At 47.6% G+C, this 25,614-nt stretch overlaps 1 protein-coding gene across 1 annotated transcript in view; it reads left to right on the top strand.

Moving 5' to 3' along the window:
- The window catches only part of LOC130299795 (uncharacterized), a 79,403-nt gene that overhangs the window by 7,855 nt on the left and 45,934 nt on the right, over window positions 1–25,614 (top strand). The window contains exons 3-4 of the mRNA XM_056551492.1: window positions 9,416–9,586; window positions 11,853–11,979. Coding sequence (XP_056407467.1) covers window positions 9,416–9,586; window positions 11,853–11,979 — 298 coding nt within the window. The remainder of the gene's footprint in view (window positions 1–9,415; window positions 9,587–11,852; window positions 11,980–25,614) is intronic.

Here is a 25,614-nt window from a genome sequence, read left to right as displayed (position 1 = left end):
ATGGGGACTCTAAGTTTTGCCGTGGCTTTCTTTCACAATGTTCCCTGCACTTGGAGATGATGTCGGACCAGTTTCCTTCTGAAAGGTCTAAGGTGGCTTTCGTAGTCAGCCTTCTGTCTGGGAAAGCTCTGTCATGGGCCACACCGCTCTGGGACCGCAATGACCCCGTCACTGCCTCTGTACACTCCTTCTTCTCGGAAATTCGAAGTGTCTTTGAGGAACCTGCCCGAGCCTCTTCTGCTGAGACTGCCCTGCTGAACCTGGTCCAGGGTAATTCTTCCGTTGGCGAGTACGCCATACAATTCCGTACTCTTGCTTCTGAACTCTCCTGGAATAATGAGGCCCTCTGCGCGACCTTTAAAAAAGGCCTATCCAGCAACATTAAAGATGTTCTGGCCGCACGAGAAATTCCTGCTAACCTACATGAACTCATTCATCTGGCCACTCGCATTGACATGCGTTTTTCCGAAAGGCGTCAGGAGCTCCGCCAGGATATGGACTTTGTTCGCACGAGGCGTTTTTTCTCCCCGGCTCCTCTCTCCTCTGGTCCTCTGCAATCCGTTCCTGTGCCTCCCGCCGTGGAGGCTATGCAAGTTGACCGGTCTCGCCTGACACCTCAAGAGAGGACACGACGCCGCATGGAGAATCTCTGCCTGTACTGTGCCGGTACCGAACACTTCCTGAAGGATTGTCCTATCCGTCCTCCCCGCCTGGAAAGACGTACGCTGACTCCGCACAAGGGTGAGACAGTCCTTGATGTCAACTCTGCTTCTCCACGTCTTACTGTGCCTGTGCGGATATCTGCCTCTACCTTCTCCTTCTCTACTATGGCCTTCTTGGATTCCGGATCTGCAGGAAACTTTATTTTGGCCTCTCTCATCAACAGGTTCAACATCCCGGTGACCAGTCTCGCCAGACCCCTCTACATCAATTGTGTTAACAATGAAAGATTGGACTGTACCATACGTTACCGCACGGAGCCCCTCCTAATGTGCATCGGACCTCATCATGAAAAAATTGAGTTTTTGGTCCTCCCCAATTGCACTTCCGAAATTCTCCTTGGACTACCGTGGCTTCAACGCCATTCCCCAACCCTGGATTGGTCCTCAGGGGAGATCAAGAGCTGGGGTACCTCTTGTTTCAAGGACTGCCTTAAACCGGTTCCCAGTACTCCCTGCCGTGACCCTGTGGTTCCCCCTGTAACCGGTCTCCCTAAGGCCTATATGGACTATGCTGACGTATTTTGCAAAAAACAAGCTGAGACTCTACCTCCTCACAGGCCTTATGACTGTCCTATTGACCTCCTCCCGGGCACTACTCCACCCCGGGGCAGAATTTATCCTCTGTCCGCCCCAGAGACTCTTGCTATGTCTGAGTACATCCAGGAAAATGTAAAAAAGGGGTTTATCCGCAAATCCTCCTCTCCTGCCGGAGCTGGATTTTTCTTTGTGTCCAAAAAAGATGGCTCCCTACGTCCTTGCATTGACTACCGCGGACTTAATAAAATCACGGTAAAGAACCGCTACCCTCTACCTCTTATCTCTGAACTCTTTGATCGCCTCCAAGGTGCCCACATCTTTACCAAACTGGACTTAAGAGGTGCTTATAATCTCATCCGCATCAGGGAGGGGGACGAATGGAAAACGGCATTTAACACTAGAGATGGACACTTTGAGTATCTGGTCATGCCCTTTGGCCTGTGCAACGCCCCTGCCGTCTTCCAAGACTTCGTTAATGAAATTTTTCGTGATCTCTTATATTCCTGTGTTGTTGTGTATCTGGACGATATTCTGATTTTTTCTGCCAACCTAGAAGAACACCGCCAGCATGTCCGTATGGTTCTTCAGAGACTTCGTGACAATCAACTTTATGCCAAAATGGAGAAATGTCTGTTTGAATGTCAATCTCTTCCTTTCCTAGGATACTTGGTCTCTGGCCAGGGACTACAAATGGACCCAGACAAACTCTCTGCCGTCTTAGATTGGCCACGCCCCTCCGGACTCCGTGCTATCCAACGTTTTTTGGGGTTCGCCAATTATTACAGACAATTTATTCCACATTTTTCCACCATTGTGGCTCCTATCGTGGCTTTAACCAAGAAGAATGCCAATCCTAAGTCATGGCCTCCTCAAGCGGAAGACTCCTTTAAACGGCTCAAGTCTGCCTTTTCTTCTGCTCCCGTGCTCTCCAGACCTGACCCATCTAAACCCTTCCTATTGGAGGTAGATGCCTCCTCAGTGGGAGCTGGAGCGGTTCTTCTACAAAAAAATTCTTCTGGGCATGCTGTTACTTGTGGTTTTTTTTCTAGGACCTTCTCTCCGGCGGAGAGGAACTACTCCATCGGGGATCGAGAGCTACTGGCCATTAAATTAGCACTTGAGGAATGGAGGCATCTGCTGGAGGGATCAAAATTTCCAGTTATTATTTACACCGATCACAAGAATCTCTCCTATCTCCAGTCTGCCCAACGGCTGAACCCTCGCCAGGCCAGGTGGTCTCTGTTCTTTGCCCGGTTTAATTTTGAAATTCACTTTCGCCCTGCCGACAAGAACATTAGGGCCGATGCTCTCTCTCGTTCCTCGGATGCCTCGGAAGTAGAGCTCTCTCCGCAACACATCATTCCTCCTGACTGCCTGATCTCCTCCTCTCCAGCCTCCATCAGGCAAACTCCTCCAGGGAAGACCTTCGTCTCTCCACGCCAACGCCTCGGAATCCTCAAATGGGTCACTCCTCCCATCTCGCAGGCCATGCGGGCATCAAGAAATCCTTGCAACTCATCTCTCGTTTCTATTGGTGGCCGACTCTGGAGACGGATGTTGTTGATTTTGTGCGGGCCTGCACTGTCTGTGCCCGGGATAAGACTCCTCGCCAGAAGCCTGCTGGTCTCCTTCATCCTCTGCCTGTCCCCGAACAGCCTTGGTCTCTGATTGGTATGGACTTTATTACAGACTTACCTCCATCCCGTGGCAACACTGTTGTTTGGGTAGTCGTTGATCGATTTTCTAAGATGGCACATTTTATTCCTCTTCCTGGACTTCCTTCAGCGCCTCAGTTGGCAAAACAATTTTTTGTACACATTTTTCGTCTTCACGGGTTGCCCAAGCAGATCGTCTCGGATAGAGGCGTCCAATTCGTGTCAAAATTCTGGAGGGCTCTCTGTAAACAACTCAAGATTAAATTAAACTTTTCTTCTGCTTATCATCCTCAATCCAATGGGCAAGTAGAAAGAATTAACCAGGTCCTGGGTGATTATTTACGGCATTTTGTTTCCTCCCGCCAGGATGACTGGGCAGATCTTCTACCATGGGCCGAATTCTCGTACAACTTCAGAGTCTCTGAATCTTCTTCCAAATCCCCATTTTTCGTGGTGTACGGCCGTCACCCTCTTCCCCCCCTCCCTACTCCCTTGCCCTCTGGTTTGCCCGCTGTGGATGAAATAACTCGTGATCTTTCCACCATATGGAAAGAGACCCAAAATTCTCTCTTACAGGCTTCTTCGCGCATGAAAAAATTTGCCGATAAGAAAAGAAGAGCTCCCCCCATTTTTTCTCCCGGAGACAAGGTATGGCTCTCCGCTAAATATGTCCGCTTCCGTGTTCCCAGCTACAAATTGGGACCACGCTATCTTGGTCCTTTCAAAATCTTGTGCCAAATTAATCCTGTCTCTTACAAACTTCTTCTTCCTCCTTCTCTTCGTATTCCTAATGCCTTTCATGTCTCTCTTCTTAAACCACTCATCATCAACCGTTTCTCTCCCAAATTTGTTTCTCCCACTCCTGTTTCCAGCTCTTCGGACATCTTCTCCGTAAAGGAGATACTGGCCTCCAAGAAGGTCAGAGGGAAAACCTTTTTTTTGGTCGATTGGGAGGGCTGTGGTCCTGAAGAGAGATCCTGGGAACCTGAGGACAATATCCTAGACAAAAGTCTGGTCCTCAGGTTCTCAGGCTCCAAGAAGAGGGGGAGACCCAAGGGGGGGGTACTGTTACGCCGAGCGCTCCGGGTCCCCGCTCCTCCCCGGAGCGCTCGCTACATCCTCGCTACTGCAGCGCCCCGGTCAGATCCACTGACCGGGTGCGCTGCGATACCACCTCCAGCCGGGATGCGATTCGCGATGCGGGTGGCGCCCGCTCGCGATGCGCACCCCGGCTCCCGTACCTGACTCGCTCTCCGTCGGTCCTGTCCCGGCGCGCGCGGCCCCGCTCCCTAGGGCGCGCGCGCGCCGGGTCTCTGCGATTTAAAGGGCCACTGCGCCACTGATTGGCGCAGTGGTTCTAATTAGTGTGTTCACCTGTGCACTCCCTATGTATACCTCACTTCCCCTGCACTCCCTCGCCGGATCTTGTTGCCATCGTGCCAGTGAAAGCGTTTCCTTGTGTGTTCCTAGCCTGTGTTCCAGACCTCCTGCCGTTGCCCCTGACTACGATCCTTGCTGCCTGCCCTGACCTTCTGCTACGTCCGACCTTGCTTTTGTCTACTCCCTTGTACCGCGCCTATCTTCAGCAGTCAGAGAGGTTGAGCCGTTGCTAGTGGATACGACCTGGTTACTACCGCCGCAGCAAGACCATCCCGCTTTGCGGCGGGCTCTGGTGAATACCAGTAGTAACTTAGAACCGGTCCACTAGCACGGTCCACGCCAATCCCTCTCTGGCACAGAGGATCCACCTCCTGCCAGCCGGCATCGTGACAGGCACAAGGACGTGAGTGAGTATGGGCCGGTGTTCCCTGTGACAACACTGCTCCTACCCCATCCTCTGAGGCACTAACCTCTACCATGGTTTGCTTAGATCAGGTTGGATCAATATCGGTGCAGAGGCAAAACTTCTCCTGAGGGTATCAAAAGCTGCCACTTCTCAGCGTTTGGAACAAACTGTTGCGAGCTCGTGACATCATAGCCCCGCCCCCTAATGACATCACACCACACCCCCTCAATGCAAGTCTATGGGAGGGGCGTGACGGCCGTCACGCCCCCTTCTATAGACTTGCATTGAGGGGGCGGGGCGTGACGTCATGACATGGCAGGTCTATGACGTCACGAGCTCCCGACCATGGCTACAGTGCCATAATCTAGTTTTTGACTTTGCATAAACTGATCAGATGGGGGTCCAAATGTTTTGGCTCGTAGCAAAATTCCAGAGTTTATTTCTGATTTTTGTGACGTTTTCTCTGAGTAGGCCTCCTCTGCTCTTCCTCCTCTGCTCTTCCTCCTCTGCTCTTCCTCCTCTGCTCTTCCTCCTCTGCTCTTCCTCCTCTGCTCTTCCTCCTCTGCTCTTCCTCCTCTGCTCTTCCTCCTCTGCTCTTCCTCCTCTGCTCTTTCTCCTCTGCTCTTTCTCCTCTGCTCTTTCTCTTCTGCTCTTTCTCTTCTGCTCTTTCTCTTCTGCTCTTTCTCTTCTGCTCTTTCTCTTCTGCTCTTTCTCTTCTGCTCTTTCTCCTCTGCTCTTTCTCCTCTGCTCTTCCTCTTCTGCTCTTTTTCTTCTGCTCTTTTTCTTCTGCTCTTTTTCTTCTGCTCTTTTTCTTCTGCTCTTTCTCTTCTGCTCTCTCTTCTGCTCTTCCTCTTCTGCTTCCTCCTCTGCTCTTCCTCCTCTGCTCTTCCTCCTCTGCTCTTCCTCCTCTGCTCTTTCTCTTCTGCTCTTTCTCTTCTGCTCTTTCTCTTCTGCTTCCTCCTCTGCTCTTCCTCTTTACAATTTCTCCTCTGCTCTTCCTCCACATTAAGATTACAATTGTGCTATAAAGTTGATTCCCGGTGTTAAATACCCCAAGGGGCGTATTTACAATTTGTCAGGTCCCGAAAGAGGGGCCATGAAAGAGTATATCGAAAGCAGTTTACAGGTCATATTCGACCCTCGGTGTCCCCCATGGGGGCTGGGTTTTTCTTTGTCTCTAAAAAAGATGGTGGTCTCAGACCATGTATTGATTACAGAGGATTAAATCAAATAATAACACCCCCTCCCATAGACTTGAATTGAGGGGGCGGGGCGTGATGTCATGACATGGCAGGGCTATGACGTCACGAGCTCCCGATGCTGGCTCCAGCGTTTGGAACAGTTTGTTCCAAACAATGATCAGCGGAGTACCCCTTTAAGGTCTGCCCCTTTACGGGTAATATCCAAGCAATCACAGATAAATTCTTTATGAATTTTCTGTAGTAGTCGGCAAACCCTAGAAATCTCTGCAAGGCTTTTAGTCAGGTGGGTCTCACCCCCTCAGTCACAGCCTTGACCTTGGCAGGATCCATTTGGTATCTACCAGGCATCAAAATGTAACCCAGAAACTGCACCTCTCTAATGACAAACTCACATATCTCAAGTTTGACAAATAGTTTATTCTGACAGAGGACCTGCAGGACAGCATAGACATGATTAGTGTGTGAAGACCAGTCAGGAGAATATATGAGAATATCGTCCAGATAGACCCTCATAAATCTGCCTAGAAACCCCCGGAATTTGTTAACACTGCAGGGGCATTACTAAAACCAAAAAGGCATTACTAAGTATTCAAAATGCCCTTCAGGCATAGTATAGGCAGTTTAAAATAAGAATAAGATTGTATGCCCCCCGCAAATCAAGCTTAGTAAACCAATTGGCGCCCTGTATCTGGTTAAACAAGTCAGGAATTAAAGGCAAAGGATATAGATTTTTTCAGTTATTTAATTTAATCCTCTGTAATCAATACATGGTCTGAGACCACCATCTTTTTTAGAGACAAAGAAAAACCCAGCCCCCATGGGGGCCCAGAGGATTGAATATGACCTGTAAACTGCTTTCGATATACTCTTTTATGGCCCCTCTTTCGGGATCCGATAAATAGTGTTGGGCACGAATATTCGCAATGCGAATATTTATCGTGAATATCGCAAATTCGCAAATATAGCGCTAAATATTTGCAATTACGAATATTCGCTAATTTTTTTTCACAGTACACATGACAGTGATCATTCCTCCCTTCTTCCAGCTTGTGGTGTTAACAAGGCTCCAATACTAGTTACTGTGTCAGACTGGCGGGCCCCCAGAAAATTCGCATATGCGAATTTTCACGCATATTGATCCCTCCTTCCTTTTAACTCTTTTATCAAGCGATATTGCGCATGCAAATTTTATGGTGAATGCGCTTGCAAATTTTATGGCGCATAGTAAAAAAAGGCAGCGAATATGTGAATATATGATGAATATTCGTCCATATATTGGCGAAATATTGCGAATTCGAATATGGCCTATGTCGCTCAACACTACCGACAAATTGTAAATACGCCCCTTGGGGTATTTAACATCAGGAATCAACTTTATAGCACAATCGTAATCTCAATGTGGAGGAAGAGCAGAAGAGGAGGAAGAGCAGGGGAGGAAGAGCAGAGGAGGAAGAGCGGAGGAGGAAGAGCAGAGGAGGCCTTCTCAGAGAAAACTTCACAAAAATCTGAAATAAACTCTGGAATTTTGCTCCGAGCCACATCGAGAGAACCAACACAGGTAGTGATACAATTATCAAAATATTTGGACCCCCATTTGATCAGTTTATGCAAAGTCAAAAACTGGATTATGGCACTGTAGCCATGGCAACCCAAAGGATCATATCAACTATCCTTTAACACAAAAACTTATATCCTCTTGAAATGTAGAGAACCGACCAGCAGATCCACCACAGGAGTAACCGGGGACACCGTACTGACAGGGGGGGGGGGGGATCTACTCCTGCAATGAGTACAGAGGAATATCATGCGACCTTATAAACTCCAAATTCACCTGCAGCGCCTGAATCCACAATCCCCGAACCAGACACTGATTTGTTTAGTAAAATTCACTTAAATAGGCAAAAACAGTTTAGAATAGTTGTTAGGAGACATCTTTGCGCATGAATAGTCTCTCCTGAAACCGATCAGGCGCTGGCTCTTCCCGGCTGCTGAAGACTAGGACAGGATTGAATCACACGACCTGGATCCCCGCAGTAGAAGCATGAACCCTGATTAGTCCGCAGCTGCTTCTTTTCCCATGAAGAAATTTTACCCAATTGAATGGATTCCTTTGTGGTGACATGGGAGGAAGCAAAGTCAGAAAGAGAAAAGCGAGACATAAGGGTATCAGAGCGTTCATGTCTCCTTTCTCTTAGTCTTCTGTCCAGGCGAACAGTCAGAGTCATCGCCTGTTCTAAAGAGTCAGGTGGAGGGTAACTAATTAACAAGTCCTTGAGTCTGTCCATCAAGTCCAGTCTGAACTGACACCTAAGTGCTGGATCGTTCCATCCAGAAGCCGCACACCATTTGCGAAACTCGGCACAATGAACTTCTGCAGTATTATGTCCTTGTTTTAACATGGTCAGCTGACTCTCGGCAAAAGCCGCACGGTCGGGTTCGTCATAGAGCAGACTGAGTGAGGCAAATAACACATCCACTGAAGGGACGAGAGAGAACACCCACTCCTGAGGATCTCCCTGCAACAAAGACATAACTACTCCAACCCACTGACACTCCGTACTACCAGATAGGAGTCTCAAGCGGAAATATAATTTACAACTTTCCCGGAATACAACAAAGGATTTGCGGTTACCAGAATATCTGTCAGGCAATTTTAACTTTAGGCTCAGTTGTTTTAGAGGTAGAAATCTCAGGCAGCTGAGCACGGGCTGTCTCCAGAGCCTGGACACGTTCAGCAAGTGTATGAGACCCTGCATTTGTTCCACCAATGCTAACATGGCGTCCATATCAGCAGTGGACAAATGCAGGGGAAAACGGTTTGGGTCTGTAAACATGTCACGTATGGGCAGGGTACAGTGAAGCCCTAACTCACCCACAGCCACTGTCCCTACCTATTGCCTATCTGCCCTAAGTGATGGATCGACAACCACGATGACAAACTAAGTGCCGAGGCGGCATTGTCAAAATAATAAAATACAAAAAGAGTAGGAGTTGGAAAACAGCTGGAGGCACACAAACTAACAGATACACTAAGACACACACGGTCAAATCAATGTCAGTCTAGCCGAGGTTGTTACCAGGAGAAAGCGGAGTACAGGAACGAAGAGCAAGAGAAGAGTCAAGGGAAAAGCTAAAGATCAAATACAAGCAGGAGGTGTCAGCTAAATTATAATAAACTGATCACTGCTCCTAGATAATATAGGCAGGTGATCAGGGATACGCCATCCTGATAGGTAGCAGAGCTGAGAACCACAACCAGACCACACAGGTGAGCTCCAAGCAGCTCCAGCCCAACTAGAGTCAGATGTTACAGAGGGAAGCCGCTGCCAGACACCTCTAGAACTAATGGATGCAGTATATAAAATTAAAGATGTTCAAACCAAGTCAGGAGCCCTCCATACACATCAGACAGTTACAGGGCCCTTCCTTTATTGACTAGTTCTCCATACCTATATGTAATATGTACATCCAGCTTTATAATATATTTAATGATAATTTTCTCACCATATACAGGATTACATGTTAGTGAAGAACACGTCTGGAGACATTTTGACCCCTTGTGTAACAGGAGGACGACAGAGCAGGGCCCAGGGCCCCATCACGGAGCCTCCATCTCACTCACTGAATATTGAGGAGAAGATCCTAGAACTCACCCACAGGATCACTGAGCTGCTTACTGGAGAGGTGACCCTGCTGGGACATTATACAGTAATGGAGGGGTCTGGTGATGACTGGAGAGGTGACACTGCTGGGACATTGTACAGTAATGGAGGGGTCTGGTGATGACTGGAGAGGTGACACTGCTGGGACATTATACAGTAATGGAGGGGTCTGGTGATGATTAGAGAGGTGACACTGCTGGGACATTATACAGTAATGGAGGGGTCTGGTGATAACTGGAGAGGTGACACTGCTGGGACATTGTACAGTAATGGAGGGGTCTGGTGATGACTGGAGAGGTGACACTGCTGGGACATTATACAGTAATGGAGGGGTCTGGTGATGACTGGAGAGGTGACACTGCTGGGACATTATACAGTAATGGAGGGGTCTGGTGATGATTAGAGAGGTGACACTGCTGGGATATTATACAGTAATGGAGGGGTCTGGTGATGACTGGAGAGGTGACACTGCTGGGACATTATACAGTAATGGAGGGGTCTGGTGATGATTAGAGAGGTGACACTGCTGGGATATTATACAGTAATGGAGGGGTCTGGTGATGACTGGAGAGGTGACACTGCTGGGACATTATACAGTAATGGAGGGGTCTGGGGATGACTGGAGAGGTGACACTGCTGGGACATTATACAGTAATGGAGGGGTCTGGTGATGATTAGAGAGGTGACACTGCTTGGACATTGTACAGTAATGGAGGGGTCTGGTGATGACTGGAGAGGTTATACTGCTGGGACATTATATAGTAATGGAGGGGTCTGGTGATGACTGGAGAGGTGACACTGCTGGGACATTATACAGTAATGGAGGGATCTGGTGATGATTAGAGAGGTGACACTTCTGGGACATTATACAGTAATGGAGGGCTCTGGTGATGACTGGAGAGGTGACACTGCTGGGACATTATACAGTAATGGAGGGCTCTGGTGATGACTGGAGAGGTGACACTGCTGGGACATTATACAGTAATGGAGGGGTCTGGTGATTATTGGAGAGGTGACACTGCTGGGACATTATACAGTAATGGAGGGGTCTGGTGATGACTGGAGAGGTGACACTGCTGGGACATTATACATTAATGGAGGGGTCTGGTGATGACTGGAGAGGTGATCCTGCTGGGACATTATACAGTAATGGAGGGGTCTGGTGATGACTGGAGAGGTGACACTGCTGGGACATTATACAGTAATGGAGGGGTCTGGTGATGATTAGAGAGGTGACACTGCTGGGACATTATACAGTAATGGAGGGGTCTGGTGATGACTGGAGAGGTGACACTGCTGGGACATTATACAGTAATGGAGGGGTCTGGTGATGACTGGAGAGGTGACACTGCTGGGACATTACACAGTAATGGAGGGGTCTGGTGATGATTAGAGAGGTGACACTGCTGGGACATTATACAGTAATGGAGGGGTCTGGTGATGACTGGAGAGGTGACACTGCTGGGACATTATACAGTAATGGTGGGGTCTGGTGATTACTGGAGAGGTGACACTGCTGGGACATTATACAGTAATGGAGGGGTCTGGTGATGACTGGAGAGGTGACACTGCTGGGACATTATACAGTAATGGAGGGGTCTGGTGATGATTAGAGAGGTGACACTGCTGGGACATTATACAGTAATGGAGGGGTCTGGTGATGATTAGAGAGGTGACACTGCTGGGACATTATACAGTAATGGAGGGGTCTGGTGATGACTGGAGAGGTGACACTGCTGGAACATTATACAGTAATGGAGGGGTCTGGTGATGATTAGAGAGGTGACACTGCTGGGACATTATACAGTAATGGAGGGGTCTGGTGATGATTAGAGAGGTGACACTGCTGGGACATTATATAGTAATGGAGGGGTCTGGTGATGATTAGAGAGGTGACACTGCTGGGACATTATACAGTAATGGAGGGGTTTGGTGATGATTAGAGAGGTGACACTGCTGGGACATTATACAGTAATGGAGGGGTCTGGTGATGATTAGAGAGGTGACACTGCTGGGACATTATACAGTAATGGAGGGGTCTGGTGATGATTAGAGAGGTGACACTGCTGGGACATTATACAGTAATGGAGGGGTCTGGTGATGACTGGAGAGGTGACACTGCTGGGACATTATACAGTAATGGAGGGGTCTGGTGATGATTAGAGAGGTGACACTGCTGGGACATTATACAGTAATGGAGGGGTCTGGTGATGACTGGAGAGGTGACACTGCTGGGACATTATACAGTAATGGAGGGGTCTGGTGATGACGCTATCATTGTGTGTCAGGTTCCTATAAGGTGTCAGGATGTGGCAGTCTATTTCTCCATGGAGGAGTGGGAGTATGTAGAAGGACACAAGGATCTGTACCAGGACATAGTCATGATGGAGGATCACCGGCCCCTCACATCACAAGGTAAGAAAATACATATATATAGATATCACTGGTATTTATGAAGGATATATATACACCCATTTACAGGATCATCTGTCGTAGGTTTCTTAGTCTATTCTTGGTCTTTTGTTTTCCTCGTACATCATACACTCTTTAGTCTCCAATCTTCCTAATGATGTCACAGTTATCCTAATGATGTCACAGTTATCCTAATGATGTCACAGCTATACTCATAGACACACAAAGAAAAAGAGTAACACATAAAATGGTAGTTAGTGGTATAGAATGAATCTTGGTACATGTTACTGTAATGGTGATATATGGAAGGGATTACAAGATTAGAGGAATGTATCCACATGGGCACCATTAGCCTGGATACAAGATGAGATACCGTTGGGATGCATGGAGGGTACAGTTTTCGTATGTCATTGTCTTAGATTAAAGGAGTACTCAGCCTCTAGACCTCTTATCCCTTATCCAAAGGGACCCCCGTGATCTCGGCTGTGGCACCCCAGACATCCAGGACAGGTCATGTGGAGTCCAGGCCTCGAAAGTTATAAAAAAAAAATATCTCAAGGTGACAGCATGGACATGAAAATGAGGTCTGTAAAGTCTCAATTTCTTTATTGTTGGTGCAAACAAGGTGCATGCAGGGAAGCCAAACAGACAGACAGGTATAGCCACAGCCGTTTTACACCTGAAACGGCTGTGGCTACACCTGTCTCTCTGTATGCAGTCCCTGCATGTTGCTCGTTTGCACCAAAAATAAACGATTTGACTGCACAGACCTCATTGTCATGTCCATGTTGTCACCCTGAGATGTCAGCTTTGTCTTGGGACACTTTCAGATTAGAAATGTTATAAATCGGTCGGCTTTGTGAATCGTAAAAAAAAAATCTATATTTGATCTCCACAGAAAATCCCAGTAAAAATTCTGAGGGAAACTTCACGTTATCCCTCAATGATAAAGGAGATGGAGAGATCATGGGGCGCTCCTCAGGAGAAGACCTCCTTACCCCTAGTGTCCATCCAGGACTTCAAAGTACAGATCTATCATATTCATGTTTAGAATATGAGAAACGTTTTGCAAAGAAATCCCATCTTGTTAGACATAAGAGAATTCACACAGGGGAGAAGCTGTACTCATGTTCTGAATGCGGGAAATATTTTACAGAAGAACCAAATCTTGTTGTGCACGAGAGAACTCACACTGGGGAGAAGCTGTATTCATGTTCAGAATGTTTTAAATGTTTTAAAGATAACTTGCACCTTGTTAGACATGAGAGAAGTCTCAAAGGGGAGAAGCCGTATTCATGTGCAGAATGTTTTAAATGTTTTAAAGATAACTGGCACCTTGTTAGACATGAGAGAAGTCACAAAGGGGAGAAGCCGTATTCATGTTCAGAGTGTGGGAAGTATTTTACAGCTAAATCACATCTTGTTATACATGAGAAAAGTCATATAGTTGGGAAACCGTTCTCATGTACAAAATGTGGGAAAGTCTTTAAAGATAAACTAAGTCTTGTAAGACATGAAAGGAATCACACAAAAGAGAAGACATATTTATGTCCAGAATGTGGGAAATGCTTTATGTATAAATCAAGCTTTTTTACACATGTGCGGATACACACAGGAGAGAAGCCGTATTCATGTTCAGAATGTGGGAAATGCTTTGCAGTTAAATCAAGTCTTGCTATACATGAGAGAATTCATACAGGAGAGAAGCCATATTCATGTTCAAAATGCGGGAAATGCTTTATTGAAAAATCACGTCTTGTTAAGCATGAGAGAAGTCACACAGGAGATGCATCATATTCATGTTCAGAATGTGGAAAATGTTTTTTAAAGAAATCACATCTTGGATCACATAGGAGAATTCACACAGGAGAGAAGCCATATTCATGTTCAGTATGTGGGAAATGTTTTTCTGCAAAATCCCTTCTTGTTAAACATGAGAGTACTCACACAGGAGAAACGTCATATTTATGTTCAGTGTGTGGGAAATGTTTTTTGAAGAAATCATATCTGGCGGCACATATTAGAATTCACACAGGGGAGAAACCATATCCATGTTCTGAATGTGGGAAATGCTATATTACTAAAACCAAGCTCAAGTATCATAAGAGAAGTCACACAGGAGAGAAGCCATATTCATGTTCAGTGTGTGGGAAAAGTTTTACTACGAAAGCAGCTCTTGTTGAACATCAAAGAACCCACACGGGAGAGAAACCATTTTCATGTTCCCAATGCGGGAAATGTTTCAGCCAGAAAAGAAATCTTATTACACATGAGAGAATTCACTCAGGAGAAAAGCCATATTCATGTTCAGTATGTGGAAAATGTTTTTTACAGAAATCAGATCTTGCTATACATATAAGAACCCACACAGGGGAGAAACCATTTTCATGTTCTGAATGTGGGAAATGTTTCATTACCAAAGCTAAACTTAGCTATCATCAGAAAAGTCACATGGGAGAAGACATTTTCGTGGTCTGCATATGAAAATATTTAGTAAGAAAGACCAAAGTGGTAATATTTCTCCTTGAGGAGTGGACCGTAAAGGTGTGTGTAGTCTTATAGGCCATGCATGCTTCATTGTAAATATGTATATGCAAAGCAGCTCTCTCTTGCGCCACCTTTTGGAAGTAGCTTTTCCTTCAAGCCAATATACGGCTTCTTTGAGAAGCCTCAGAACATGACTGAGGATGTAAGAAGCCAATAATAATAACATTACCTCTAGGGTCCAGCTAGCCACCACACTTCTCTGTATTGGAGAGGGGAAGAACACACAGAACCGCTGTCTACTACTTGGATTATTAAATCCCCAGTCATGTCCTAAGGCTTCTTAAAGGAGCCATACATTGGCTTAAACCGAAAGCTACCTCCACAACAGTGTTTTCCAACCAGGGTGCCTCCAGGTGTTTCAGAACTAAAACTCCTAGCATGTACGGACAGCCTTCTGCTGTCATGGCATGCTGGGAGTTGTAGTTTTGCAACACCTGAAGGCACCCTGGTTGGGAAACACTGCTCTAGAAGATGACGCCATTGAACTGCTTTACATATCCATAGAGTAAAAGTATAAATATAAGGCGGAAAGAAGAGACTTGTCAAGTCTATGAAATCTCACAGAGCATTGCTTATTACTATACTTATATTATTCACTAGCGGAGTACCCAGCGTTGCCCGGTTTTTCCTTCCTAATCCTTGTTGGGGAGGAAAATCAACAAAGGAGGAGGCTTTTGACTTCATATCCCGTCCTCATATACCGACCTCATATCCCGACCTCCTATCCCGTCCTCCTATCCTGACCTCCTATCCCTTCCTAATATCTCGACCTCATATCCCGTCCTTATGTCCCGTCTTCATATCCCGACCTCCTATCCCGTCCTCCTATCCTGACCTCCTATCCCGTCCTAATATCTCGACCTCATATCCTGTCCTCATATCCCGTCCTTATGTCCCATCCTCATATCCTGTCATTTCCATACATTTCCCATAGATTTGCATGGGACTTTAAACAAAAATCCCGACCCTCACAAATGGGGGTGGTTAAGGGTTAAATTAACTATCCTATATTTTAAGTGGACATATAAGTAACATGTGACCAAGTATTATCGAAATATCTCCAGTCCGTACGGAAGTTATGCTGGAACATACATTTCCCATATGGAACTTTAAACAAAAACCCCAATCCTGGCAAATGGGGGTGAGTAAGGGTTAAATCACCTATCCTATGTTTGTTGTTGACATATAAGTAACATGTGACCAAGTTTCATGTTAATCTCTTTAGCTGTTTGGACGTGATGCTGGAACATATACACATATATACACATATACATACATACATTGTAAGGATTCCTCCCTGGGGATAGCTCTGGGATCATCCTTGACATCGCCACGGGACACATTTCCTCACAATAAACTGGTAACCAACAGTACTTTATGCACCTCGCTAGCTTTATTAGACCGTTTTCACTATAAATAAAACATAAAACAGGAACAAACAAAATCCTAGACCGTCAATTCACTCACTAAACAATCCAGCATGCCCTGACTTTTCCCAGCCAGTTAAAATTATGACTCCTACAAACTTCTACTCACTGTTCACACACAGCGTTTGCAACCTCTTGCTGTGTGTCCCGTCCACACCACTCTTTGGGGCCACTCACAGCTCGGGCTGTGTGTTTCTCAGCAGGACCCCTGCCTCTCCCCTACAGCCAGGAAGAGCCACAATTATTGTGTCCTTGTTCTTTCTAAACACACTTCCCCTTCCTGATACCTCATTAATCAGGCCACAGGTGGAGGTTTCTCCAGGGTGAGCTAGGGAAATACACCCTTTCCTTTCCACAGTGTCACATATCCCCCCCCCCTCTGCTCAGACCACCAGGAAGGAGCACTTGTATTCAAAAAGCAGAGTCCAACTGCATTTCCTTTTCCTTGGACAACTCCATCCAACAGGTTTTGATGCCCTTGACTTCCTTCTTCAGCAGATTTTTTCTACACCACTACAATGGCGCATCCTTCTTTCATTTGCACTTTCGTTAGCCACCGAGCACAAGCCTTTTGGTCACATTTGACAAATTCCTTGTAAAAGGCTCCATTCATGTCACACCTTTCCAACACCAGATTCTTCACTTTGGTCTGTGCAGTGCTCTGGACACTAGGTGCGGACAAGGCAGATGCTCCAGGCCTTTGTCTTCTTCTGTCACCAATACGGCCATCGCCAACCAAGCCTGTATCACCAATTTGCAGGACTTCTGCAGTTACCTCTGGTTAAGCTTCTGCCTCAGAGAACTTCTCTGCCTCAGCATTTTCACCATCCAATGTCCATATCTCTGCAGCTTCAGAGGACCTTTCATAGGATTTTACGTCAGTCTCAGCTTCAGAGGACCTTTCATAGGGTTTTACCTCAGTCTCAGCTTCAGAGGACCTTTCATAGGGTTTTACGTCAGTCTCAGCTTCAGAGGACCTTTCATAGGGTTTTACGTCAGTCTCAGCTTCAGAGGACCTTTCATAGGGTTTTACGTCAGTCTCATCTACAGAGAACTTCCCATATGGTTTCACCTCAGTCTCAGCTTCAGAGGACTTCTCATATGGCTTCTTCTCATGGTCTTGAGACTGTTTCTTGAGTCTATTGTTTAGACTCTTTTAGAGAAAGCATCCCCGTCTCCCACAAGCAGTTTTTCTTCTTCTACACGGACGGCTGTGGCTTTGGCATCTGAGACACTTTTAACCTCTCTTTAGCCAGTTCTACTATCACTTGGTCTCTGCTTTCTTTTAGGAACTTCATGTCTCCTTCCAGCTTTAAATGTTTCTGCTGCTCACTCTTGAGCTTAGCAGAGTTTATCTTCTCACTTTCCAGCAATTCTGGCAAGTTTTTGACAGTATCCTCCAGAGACAGCAGTTGTTCTCTTATCTGCTCATTGTCTTTATTCAGTTGCGCCATCTTAGACACTTTCTGCTCATAGACTTTTAGCTGAGCCTCTTCTTCATAGAGCTGCATTCTCAGTGAATCCAAGGCAGCTGCGTGAGACTTAATGTGCGTTTCGTTCTGCACCTCCAGGCTCTGCACGTTATGAGCCATTACTACTTTCTCCTTCTCCAGCTCTTCCTTGGCTACCAACCCAGCCTTATGATCACTTTGTAGAGCCAGATATGCCCCACACAGGACATTCACTTCTTCATCCTTGAAGGAGATCTGCTTGGCCAGACTCTCTAATTCTCTCTCCTTGCTGATCACATGATCATGGGAGCGGGACAGTCCATCCTGCAGAGCCGCAAACTCACTTTTGTGGAGCTCCATATCTTTCTGCAGCTGAAGCTTTGCTTCCTGCTCTTTCTTCATATCTCCAAGCGTTTTTTCTTTCTTCTCTGTCAGGTGAACCTCTTCTTCTTTTTGTGCCAATTTAGTAGAAACCATCTGTAATGTTTCTTCAAGGTTCTGGATCTGCTCCCTTTTCTTACCAAAACCAGCTAGTTTTTTCCGAGATCTCTTACTTACAGTGGTCTCCTTACTCTCACTGCTGGACCTTCAGACATTCTCTTTTCCTCTGACAGTCACTTGGCCTGTCTCTTACTTCAAGCCAACTTGTTCCAACTCTTCTCCATCTTTAGATCATCTTTGCAGGGGTCTTGGCCACTTGGGCTTCCGGGTAGTTCCTGGACAGTACATGTGGACTGTCTATCTGCTCACTGGCAGACTTTTCTTTCACTTCAACGCAGTCTCTCCGCTGCCTGGCAGAAACGTCTAGGGCTCCTGGGTCTGCAACAACATCTAGTCAAGTGCTTCGACCTTCATGGTCACGATCTCTCTATGGTCCAGATGTCACATCTTCTTCACTCAGGACTCTGTCTGTGACAGTAAGCACAGCCCCCAGCTCCACATGTACTCACTTTAACTCTTCGGTGTTATCCACAGAGATCCCTGTAGCTTTTTTTCCAGATGACCACGCAATTTCAACCCCCCCCCTTTTGGCTCATCTTTATTCACAAGGTTCAGCATAGCTTCCTCTTTCTCGGACTCAGTCACTTCTTTCAGGTGACAGCGCAACTCTAGCCCCACCTTGGGCTCACCTTCAGCTGGCGGATGGAACTCATGTTCCTGTACCTGAACCATTTCTGGTTTTACTGAAGATTCTGTTTCAGTCAGGGGCACACTTGTCACTTGAGTCTCTGGATCCTCTTGGACTTGACTCGCGGTCTGGTCTTCAGCTCCGCCAGCAGTTTGGCAGACCCCTGACATATCTAGTGACTGCTGACACCCCCGTCCTCAGCCTCTGCTGAGTAACACTCAACTAGTGTGTGGTGCAAGGCAAGTGTTGTGAGCCTATCAGGTGTACCTGCTCTAGTCACCTGACAGTCTTCCCATAATTGGCGACCTTGTGACTTACAGTACCATCGGGAGTAGAAATACAGACATTAACAGTTTTACAATCCCAAATATCAGCCTGTATAGACACTGACTGGGTTCGGCTTCCTGCATCTGGTCTTTACCAGACTTATACCTCTAGGCTCTAGCAAAGCCATCATCTTTTTACCATCTACTACCAGCTCACACAGGTTTTCTTTTGTCCCGTCAGAGTTAGCTGCAGATCACATTACTTAAGAACGCATAAGCATGAGTTTTTGACAGAAAACATTATCACATTGTATAGGTTCAAAATTTACAGGACAGTTCACACAGTCAAGTAGTGACACACCAGTCATCATTACCTCATGAACCTTTGTGTGTGGTTTCTCTGGCGCACTCTCCTCATCCCGCAACTGCCAAAAATATGTGAAGTCTCTGCCCAGTATAATCTCTATCTCAAGCTCGGCACACACCTCCATAACATGGCTCACTGTCCCATCACAGGTTTTAAAGTCAATCAGAACAGTCTTACCAGGCTCTGGTCGGGTCTTCACAAACGGTATTATGTCCGGCATAACTCTGGATACAGCCTGGTGACTGTCCAGATCCACAAACAGTGGGATTCCACCCACCAGTAACTGACAGGTCCTCACATTTGTCTTGGCGACAATCGGTTGCTGTCCACGTTGGTTGCTCCTAGCAACAGCATTTCGACGTCGACCCATCTTTCAAAACAAACAACATGGCTTACTCCTGTTGCGCTGCACAGGTGGCCCATCCACCTGTCTCCTTAGCTGAGAGTGCTCACTCGCTTGACGTGATCCGGAGCCCCTAGCAACGCTTTCACCACAGGCTCAGTCCTGCTCTTGTACTCCACAGCTGGGCTCATCCAACTTGCAACATGCAGGGTGGGTTGCTCCTAGCAACAACTTTACTGCAACTTGACCGTTGGTTGCTCTTAGCAACGTGCTGCCCGCATCCACAACCAAATGTAAGGATTCCTCCCAGGGGATAGCTTTGGGATCGTCCTTGACACCACCACGGGACACGTTTCCTCTCAATAAACCGGCAAACAACAGTTCTTTACGCTAGTCTGGCACCTCACCAGCTTTATTAGACAGGTTGCAGGATAAATAAAACATAAAACAAAACCCTAGACAGTCTAGTCACTAACTAAACAATCCATCATGCCCTGACTAACAACTGGTGGGCTTTTCCCGGCCAGTTAAACTTATGCCTCCTGCAACCTTCTACTCACTGTTCACACACAGCGTTTGCAATCTCTTGCTGTGTCTCGTCCATACCACTCTGTGGGGCCACTCACAGCTTGGGCTGTGTGTTTCTCAGCAGGATCCCTGCCTCTCCCCTACAGCCAGCTTGCTGTCTTCTAGGGAGAGCCACAACTATTGTGTCCGTGTCCTTTCTAAACACAGTTCCCCTTTCTGCTTCCTCATTAATTAGGCCACAGGTGGAGGTTTCTCCAGGGTGAGCTAGGGAAATACACCCTTTCCTTGCCACAGTGTCACAACATATATACATACTCATATATACACTTATACATACATATATACATACTCATATATACATACATATATGCACACACATACATATACACATACATACATACATGCTCAAATGTGCAGGTCAAATTTTCTGAAATTTCACTCTTCACATAACCAAAATCCTAAGTCTGGGCTGGTGTAGTTTTAGAGACATTTCAGTGGCTTTGCACCTTTTTTGCGCCTTTTCACAAAAAGGTGCAGTTCAAAAAACCCTTCCATATCATGTGTATTGCCAAAATCTGTGGATTGTAACTCAAAATCCGTAGAAATGTGTAAACCAAAAGGAGCAAAAAAAAACTTTAGATATATAGATTTACTGTATATAGTGTAAACTGATTTTATTCCTTTACTGTATATAGTGTAAACTTATTTTATTCCTTTACTGTATATAGTGTAAACTTATTTTATTCATTTTCTGTATATAGTGTATGCTGTAGATACATTATACCCATTTGGGGCTCACAATCTTTCTTCAGTAAGTTTTTGATGTGGGGAGGGGGGCCTATGTAAATACAGGGAGAACATACAAACTCCATGCAGATGTTGCCCTGTTGATATGTGATACATGGCAACAATACTAACAACTGATCCAATGTGCTGTATGAATAAAGTCACCCACATTGTGCCCACTGTTCTGTATCTCCTTTATTTTGTATGGCTGGGCGTGAGTGGTAAGGTATCCTCCAGACATGATGCTGCCCCCACCATGATCACTGTAGGAATGGTATTGGGCAGGTGATGGGCAGTGCCTGGTTTCCCCCAGACATGATGCTGCCCCCACCATGATCACTGTAGGGATGGTATTAGGCAGGTGATGGGCAGTGCCTGGTTTCCTCCAGACATGATGCTGCCCCCACCATGATCACTGTAGGGATGGTATTGGGCAGGTGATGGGCAGTGCCTGGTCTCCCCCAGACATTATGCAGCCCCCACCATGATCACTGTAGGGATGGTATTGGGCAGGTGATGGGCAGTGCCTGGTTTCCCCCAGACATGATGCTACCCCCACCATGATCACTGTAGGGATGGTATTGGGCAGGTGATGGGCAGTGCCTGGTTTCCCCCAGACATGATGCTGCCCCCACCATGATCACTGTAGGGATGGTATTGGGCAGGTGATGGGCAGTGCCTGGTTTCCCCCAGACATGATGCTGCCCCCACCATGATCACTGTAGGGATGGTATTGGGCAGGTGATGGGCAGTGCCTGGTTTCCTCCAGACATGATCCTGCCCCACCATGATCACTGTAGGGATGGTATTGGGCAGGTGATGGGCAGTGCCTGGTTTCCCCCAGACATGATGCTGCCCCCACCATGATCACTGTAGGGATGGTATTGGGCAGGTGATGGGTAGTGCCTGGTTTCCTCCAGACATGATGCTGCCCCCACCATGATCACTGTAGGGATGGTATTGGGCAGGTGATGGGCAGTGCCTGGTTTCCCCCAGACATGATGCTGCCCCCACCATGATCACTGTAGGGATGGTATTGGGCAGGTGATGGGCAGTGCCTGGTCTCCCCCAGACATGATGCTGTCCCCACCATGATCACTGTAGGGATGGTATTGGGCAGGTGATGGGCAGTACCTGGTTTCCCCCAGACATGATGCTGCCCCCACCATGATCACTGTAGGGATGGTATTGGGCAGGTGATGGGCAGTGCCTGGTTTCCCCCAGACATGATGCTGCCCCCACCATGATCACTGTAGGGATGGTATTGGGCAGGTGATGGGCAGTGCCTGGTTTCCTCCAGACATGATCCTGCCCCACCATGATCACTGTAGGGATGGTATTGGGCAGGTGATGGGCAGTGCCTGGTTTCCCCCAGACATGATGCTGCCCCCACCATGATCACTGTAGGGATGGTATTGGGCAGGTGATGGGTAGTGCCTGGTTTCCTCCAGACATGATGCTGCCCCCACCATGATCACTGTAGGGATGGTATTGGGCAGGTGATGGGCAGTGCCTGGTTTCCCCCAGACATGATGCTGCCCCCACCATGATCACTGTAGGGATGGTATTGGGCAGGTGATGGGCAGTGCCTGGTTTCCCCCAGACATGATTCTGCCCCCTATCACTGTAGGGATGGTATTGGGCAAGTGATGGGCAGTACCTGGTTTCCTCCAGACATGCTGCCCCCGATCACTGTAGGGATGGTATTGGGCAGGTGATGGGCAGTACCTGGTTTCCCCCAGACATGATTCTGCCCCCGATCACTGTAGGGATGGTATTGGGACATTCTCTGCGGGGGTCACATACCCATCACTATAGAGAGGTTTGGTAGCTGATGTTCTCCATCGAGTTCTTTGCAGATAAATGAGAACCGTCCTTTTGACCCGTAATATTTCACCTGTTTCTGGTTCTGAAGCTGAGAAAGAAAAAAGACTGAAATATTTCACTTCACGTTAAATAATAAATGAACGGTGGCCTGGCGGTTGAGATGAGCGGTCGCACATTGTAGGTGCTCCCGCTTAGAGCCTGCATTTTACCTATCCTGTACTGAATCCTGGAGCCTCTGACTCCGCTGACCCGACTCAGGACCAGAACGATGGCACCTAAACTAGATCCTACAAAACAGAAGGATAGATCTGCGGTGGAGAAGCTGCGAGACTATGCCCGCGCGGTGAAACAAGATGGCGCTGGGCGGGCTGGGCCGCAGAGTCGAGCGGAGGAAGCGGAGGAGCGAGAGGCCTTGTTACCTGATGACGACTCTGCCGGCCCTGAGCTGACCCTCCGGGAGGTGAGCGACACCCTCTTGATGGCCATTCAGACGTGCCGGACCTCACTTACGGGCAAGATGGAGGAGGTCAGGGTGGATGTCGGCCTTCTCCGGCAAGATCTGCAGAGTCTCCGGGAGCGGGTTGGGGAGACCCGCATCTCCACTCTAGAGGACACGGTACAGCCCCTACCTTCCTCCCTATGAGCGGTGCAGGAGCAGCTGGAGTCGGCCCGCCAGAAGAATGACGACCTTGAGAACCTCGAGAACAACATACGGGTGATAGGTCTCCCGGAACGCGCAGAGGGCCAGAATCCCGGGGCCTTCGTGGAAACATGGATTCGGGAGCTCATGCCAGATGCTCCCTTCTCTGCTGCTTATGCGGTGGAGCGGGCGCACCGAGTGCCGGCGAAACCACCTGTACCGGGGGCCCCTCCTCGCCCGCTGCTAGCAAGATTCCTCAATTGCAATGACCGGGACCTGATACTCCGTTCTGCCCGACGGCTGCCGGAGATCACGGTCCAGAATGCCAAGGTGTCCATCTTCCCGGACTTCTCCTCCGATCTCCAGCGCAAGAGGGCCTCCTTCACTTCTGTTAAGGCGCGGTTGCGTGAACGGGGGGTGCCGTATTCCATGGCCTACCCTGCCCGACTCCGGGTGGTGGATGGAGACCGGGTGATTTTCTTTGCCACCCCGCAGGATGCAGATGAATGGCTGAGTAGGCGGAGGTGAACCTGCTACCCCTGGCGAGACCTAGCTGCCTGATCAGATTGCTGTGGGTGACAGCCATGGAGTCCCAGCATGTGTCCCTTTTCTACATCTCCTGTCTACCCTGGTTCCCTGCAGTGTTTGAGGTACTGTGTATTCCTCTGCTATCCCACCTATTTGTCACCCCCCTTTTTTTTTTTACACCCTCTCCCCCCCAGTCCAGACTGCCCTGTGTTTTCCCCTTTTTTTTTTCTTTTTTTTTTTTTTTTTATTACCCCTGGGACGTTTTAAGTTTGCCCACGTGGGACTGGGCCAGACTTCTGTGGGGAGCATGCCCCTCTGTCTTTCCTCCGGTCGGCTGGACCCTCATACCCGGACTGCTCTCCCCATTGTTTTTGGTTACCCTCATTGGATGGAACTTTCAATACTTTCTTCCAGTTCCCCCCACAAATTGGATCCCCCTGCCTGGACATTCCTAATGCTGAATTCCCCCCCCCCCTATGCCCCTGCTTGACCTCTGAAGCGAGGTCACTTTCATGTGCCCTTTATGGGTTAAATGGGGTGTGGGTTATGATGACTGCTCTCCTGCTCTCGTTTTGCACTGTTTATTATACTTTCTACTCCTCCAATTCTCGCTCTGTCTCCTGATGTCTCCTCGTCTGTTCCCTCTTTCCTGCCTTGGTTTCTTCCCCCTCCTGAGTATCATACCTTAAGCCTCCTCCCCCCCCCCCCCCCCCCCCCTTTTTTTTTTTTTTTTTTTTTTCTCCCCTTGCCTCTTTGTTTCATTGGTGGTCATTTTCTCCCCCCCCCCCCCCTCGCTTCTTTATTTGTTTTCCTGTTTTTCCCTCCTATTTCTATCTGTTATCCCCCTTGCCCCTTCTGCAGTTTATATAATCCAGAGGCTCTCATCGATCCCATGTTTGAGCAGGCTCTCCCCACTAGATGGAGCTGTTGCTCTCTCACTGCTTTTCCTGCAATGGTTATGTTTGCTTTTCTTGTTTTCTTCTACGTTTGTCCCCCATGTTTAGGGGAGGTTTCTCTTGTCAGAATGTACATTCCCAATGGAGCTTATCTTGTACCACTTCTACCTCTCACCACCTTGGTGCCCTTTCTATTTTCATGGACCGGTGTGTGTTTGTAACAATCTGTTGGTGTGGATGGCTGATGTTTGTGTTGTCTTTATGTGTCTCTTGCTGTGTTCTTTGTGTTTACTCTCTTTTACCATGGCGGACCTTAGAGTAATGTCGTGGAATATACCCGGGCCCCTCGTAAACGTACAATGGTCTTTGCACATATTAGGAAGTTTCGCCCTCATGTGATAGCATTACAAGAGACACATCTCACCCCGGACAGGGCCCACCAGTTTACCAAACCTTGGGTACAATGGTCTCACCACTCCTTTCATACATCTTTTTCTAGGGGCGTTTCACTTTTGGTTGCTAGGTCAGTGAGATGGGATCCTGTAGCTGTGCGTAGAGACTCACAAGGTCGTTTTATTTTTGTGTATGCCTATATTAACAATGTGCCTTATGTGCTGCTATGTATTTATAATCCCCCGCCGGCCTCCATGGAGATATTGCATAGTGCTGTCACTTTTGCTGCTGGCTACCCTTCCGCGCGTGTGCTGTGTATGGGAGATTTTAATATGGTGCCTGACATGGTCATGGATCGCCACAGTACCAGGGGAGTTCCTTTGGGAGCTGGGACCACTCCTCTCTCTTTGTTGGTAGATGAAATTGGCTGGGTGGACATCTTTCGGGATCGCCATCCTCATACTAGACAATTCTCCTGCCACACTCTGGGTCGCAATGCGCTGTCCAGAA

Source organism: Hyla sarda, chromosome 1, assembly GCF_029499605.1.
Source record: "Hyla sarda isolate aHylSar1 chromosome 1, aHylSar1.hap1, whole genome shotgun sequence".
Taxonomy (NCBI): Eukaryota; Metazoa; Chordata; class Amphibia; order Anura; family Hylidae; genus Hyla; species Hyla sarda.
The sequence above is the reverse complement of the archived record's forward strand: the minus strand, read 5'-3'. Positions and strand labels throughout refer to the sequence as shown.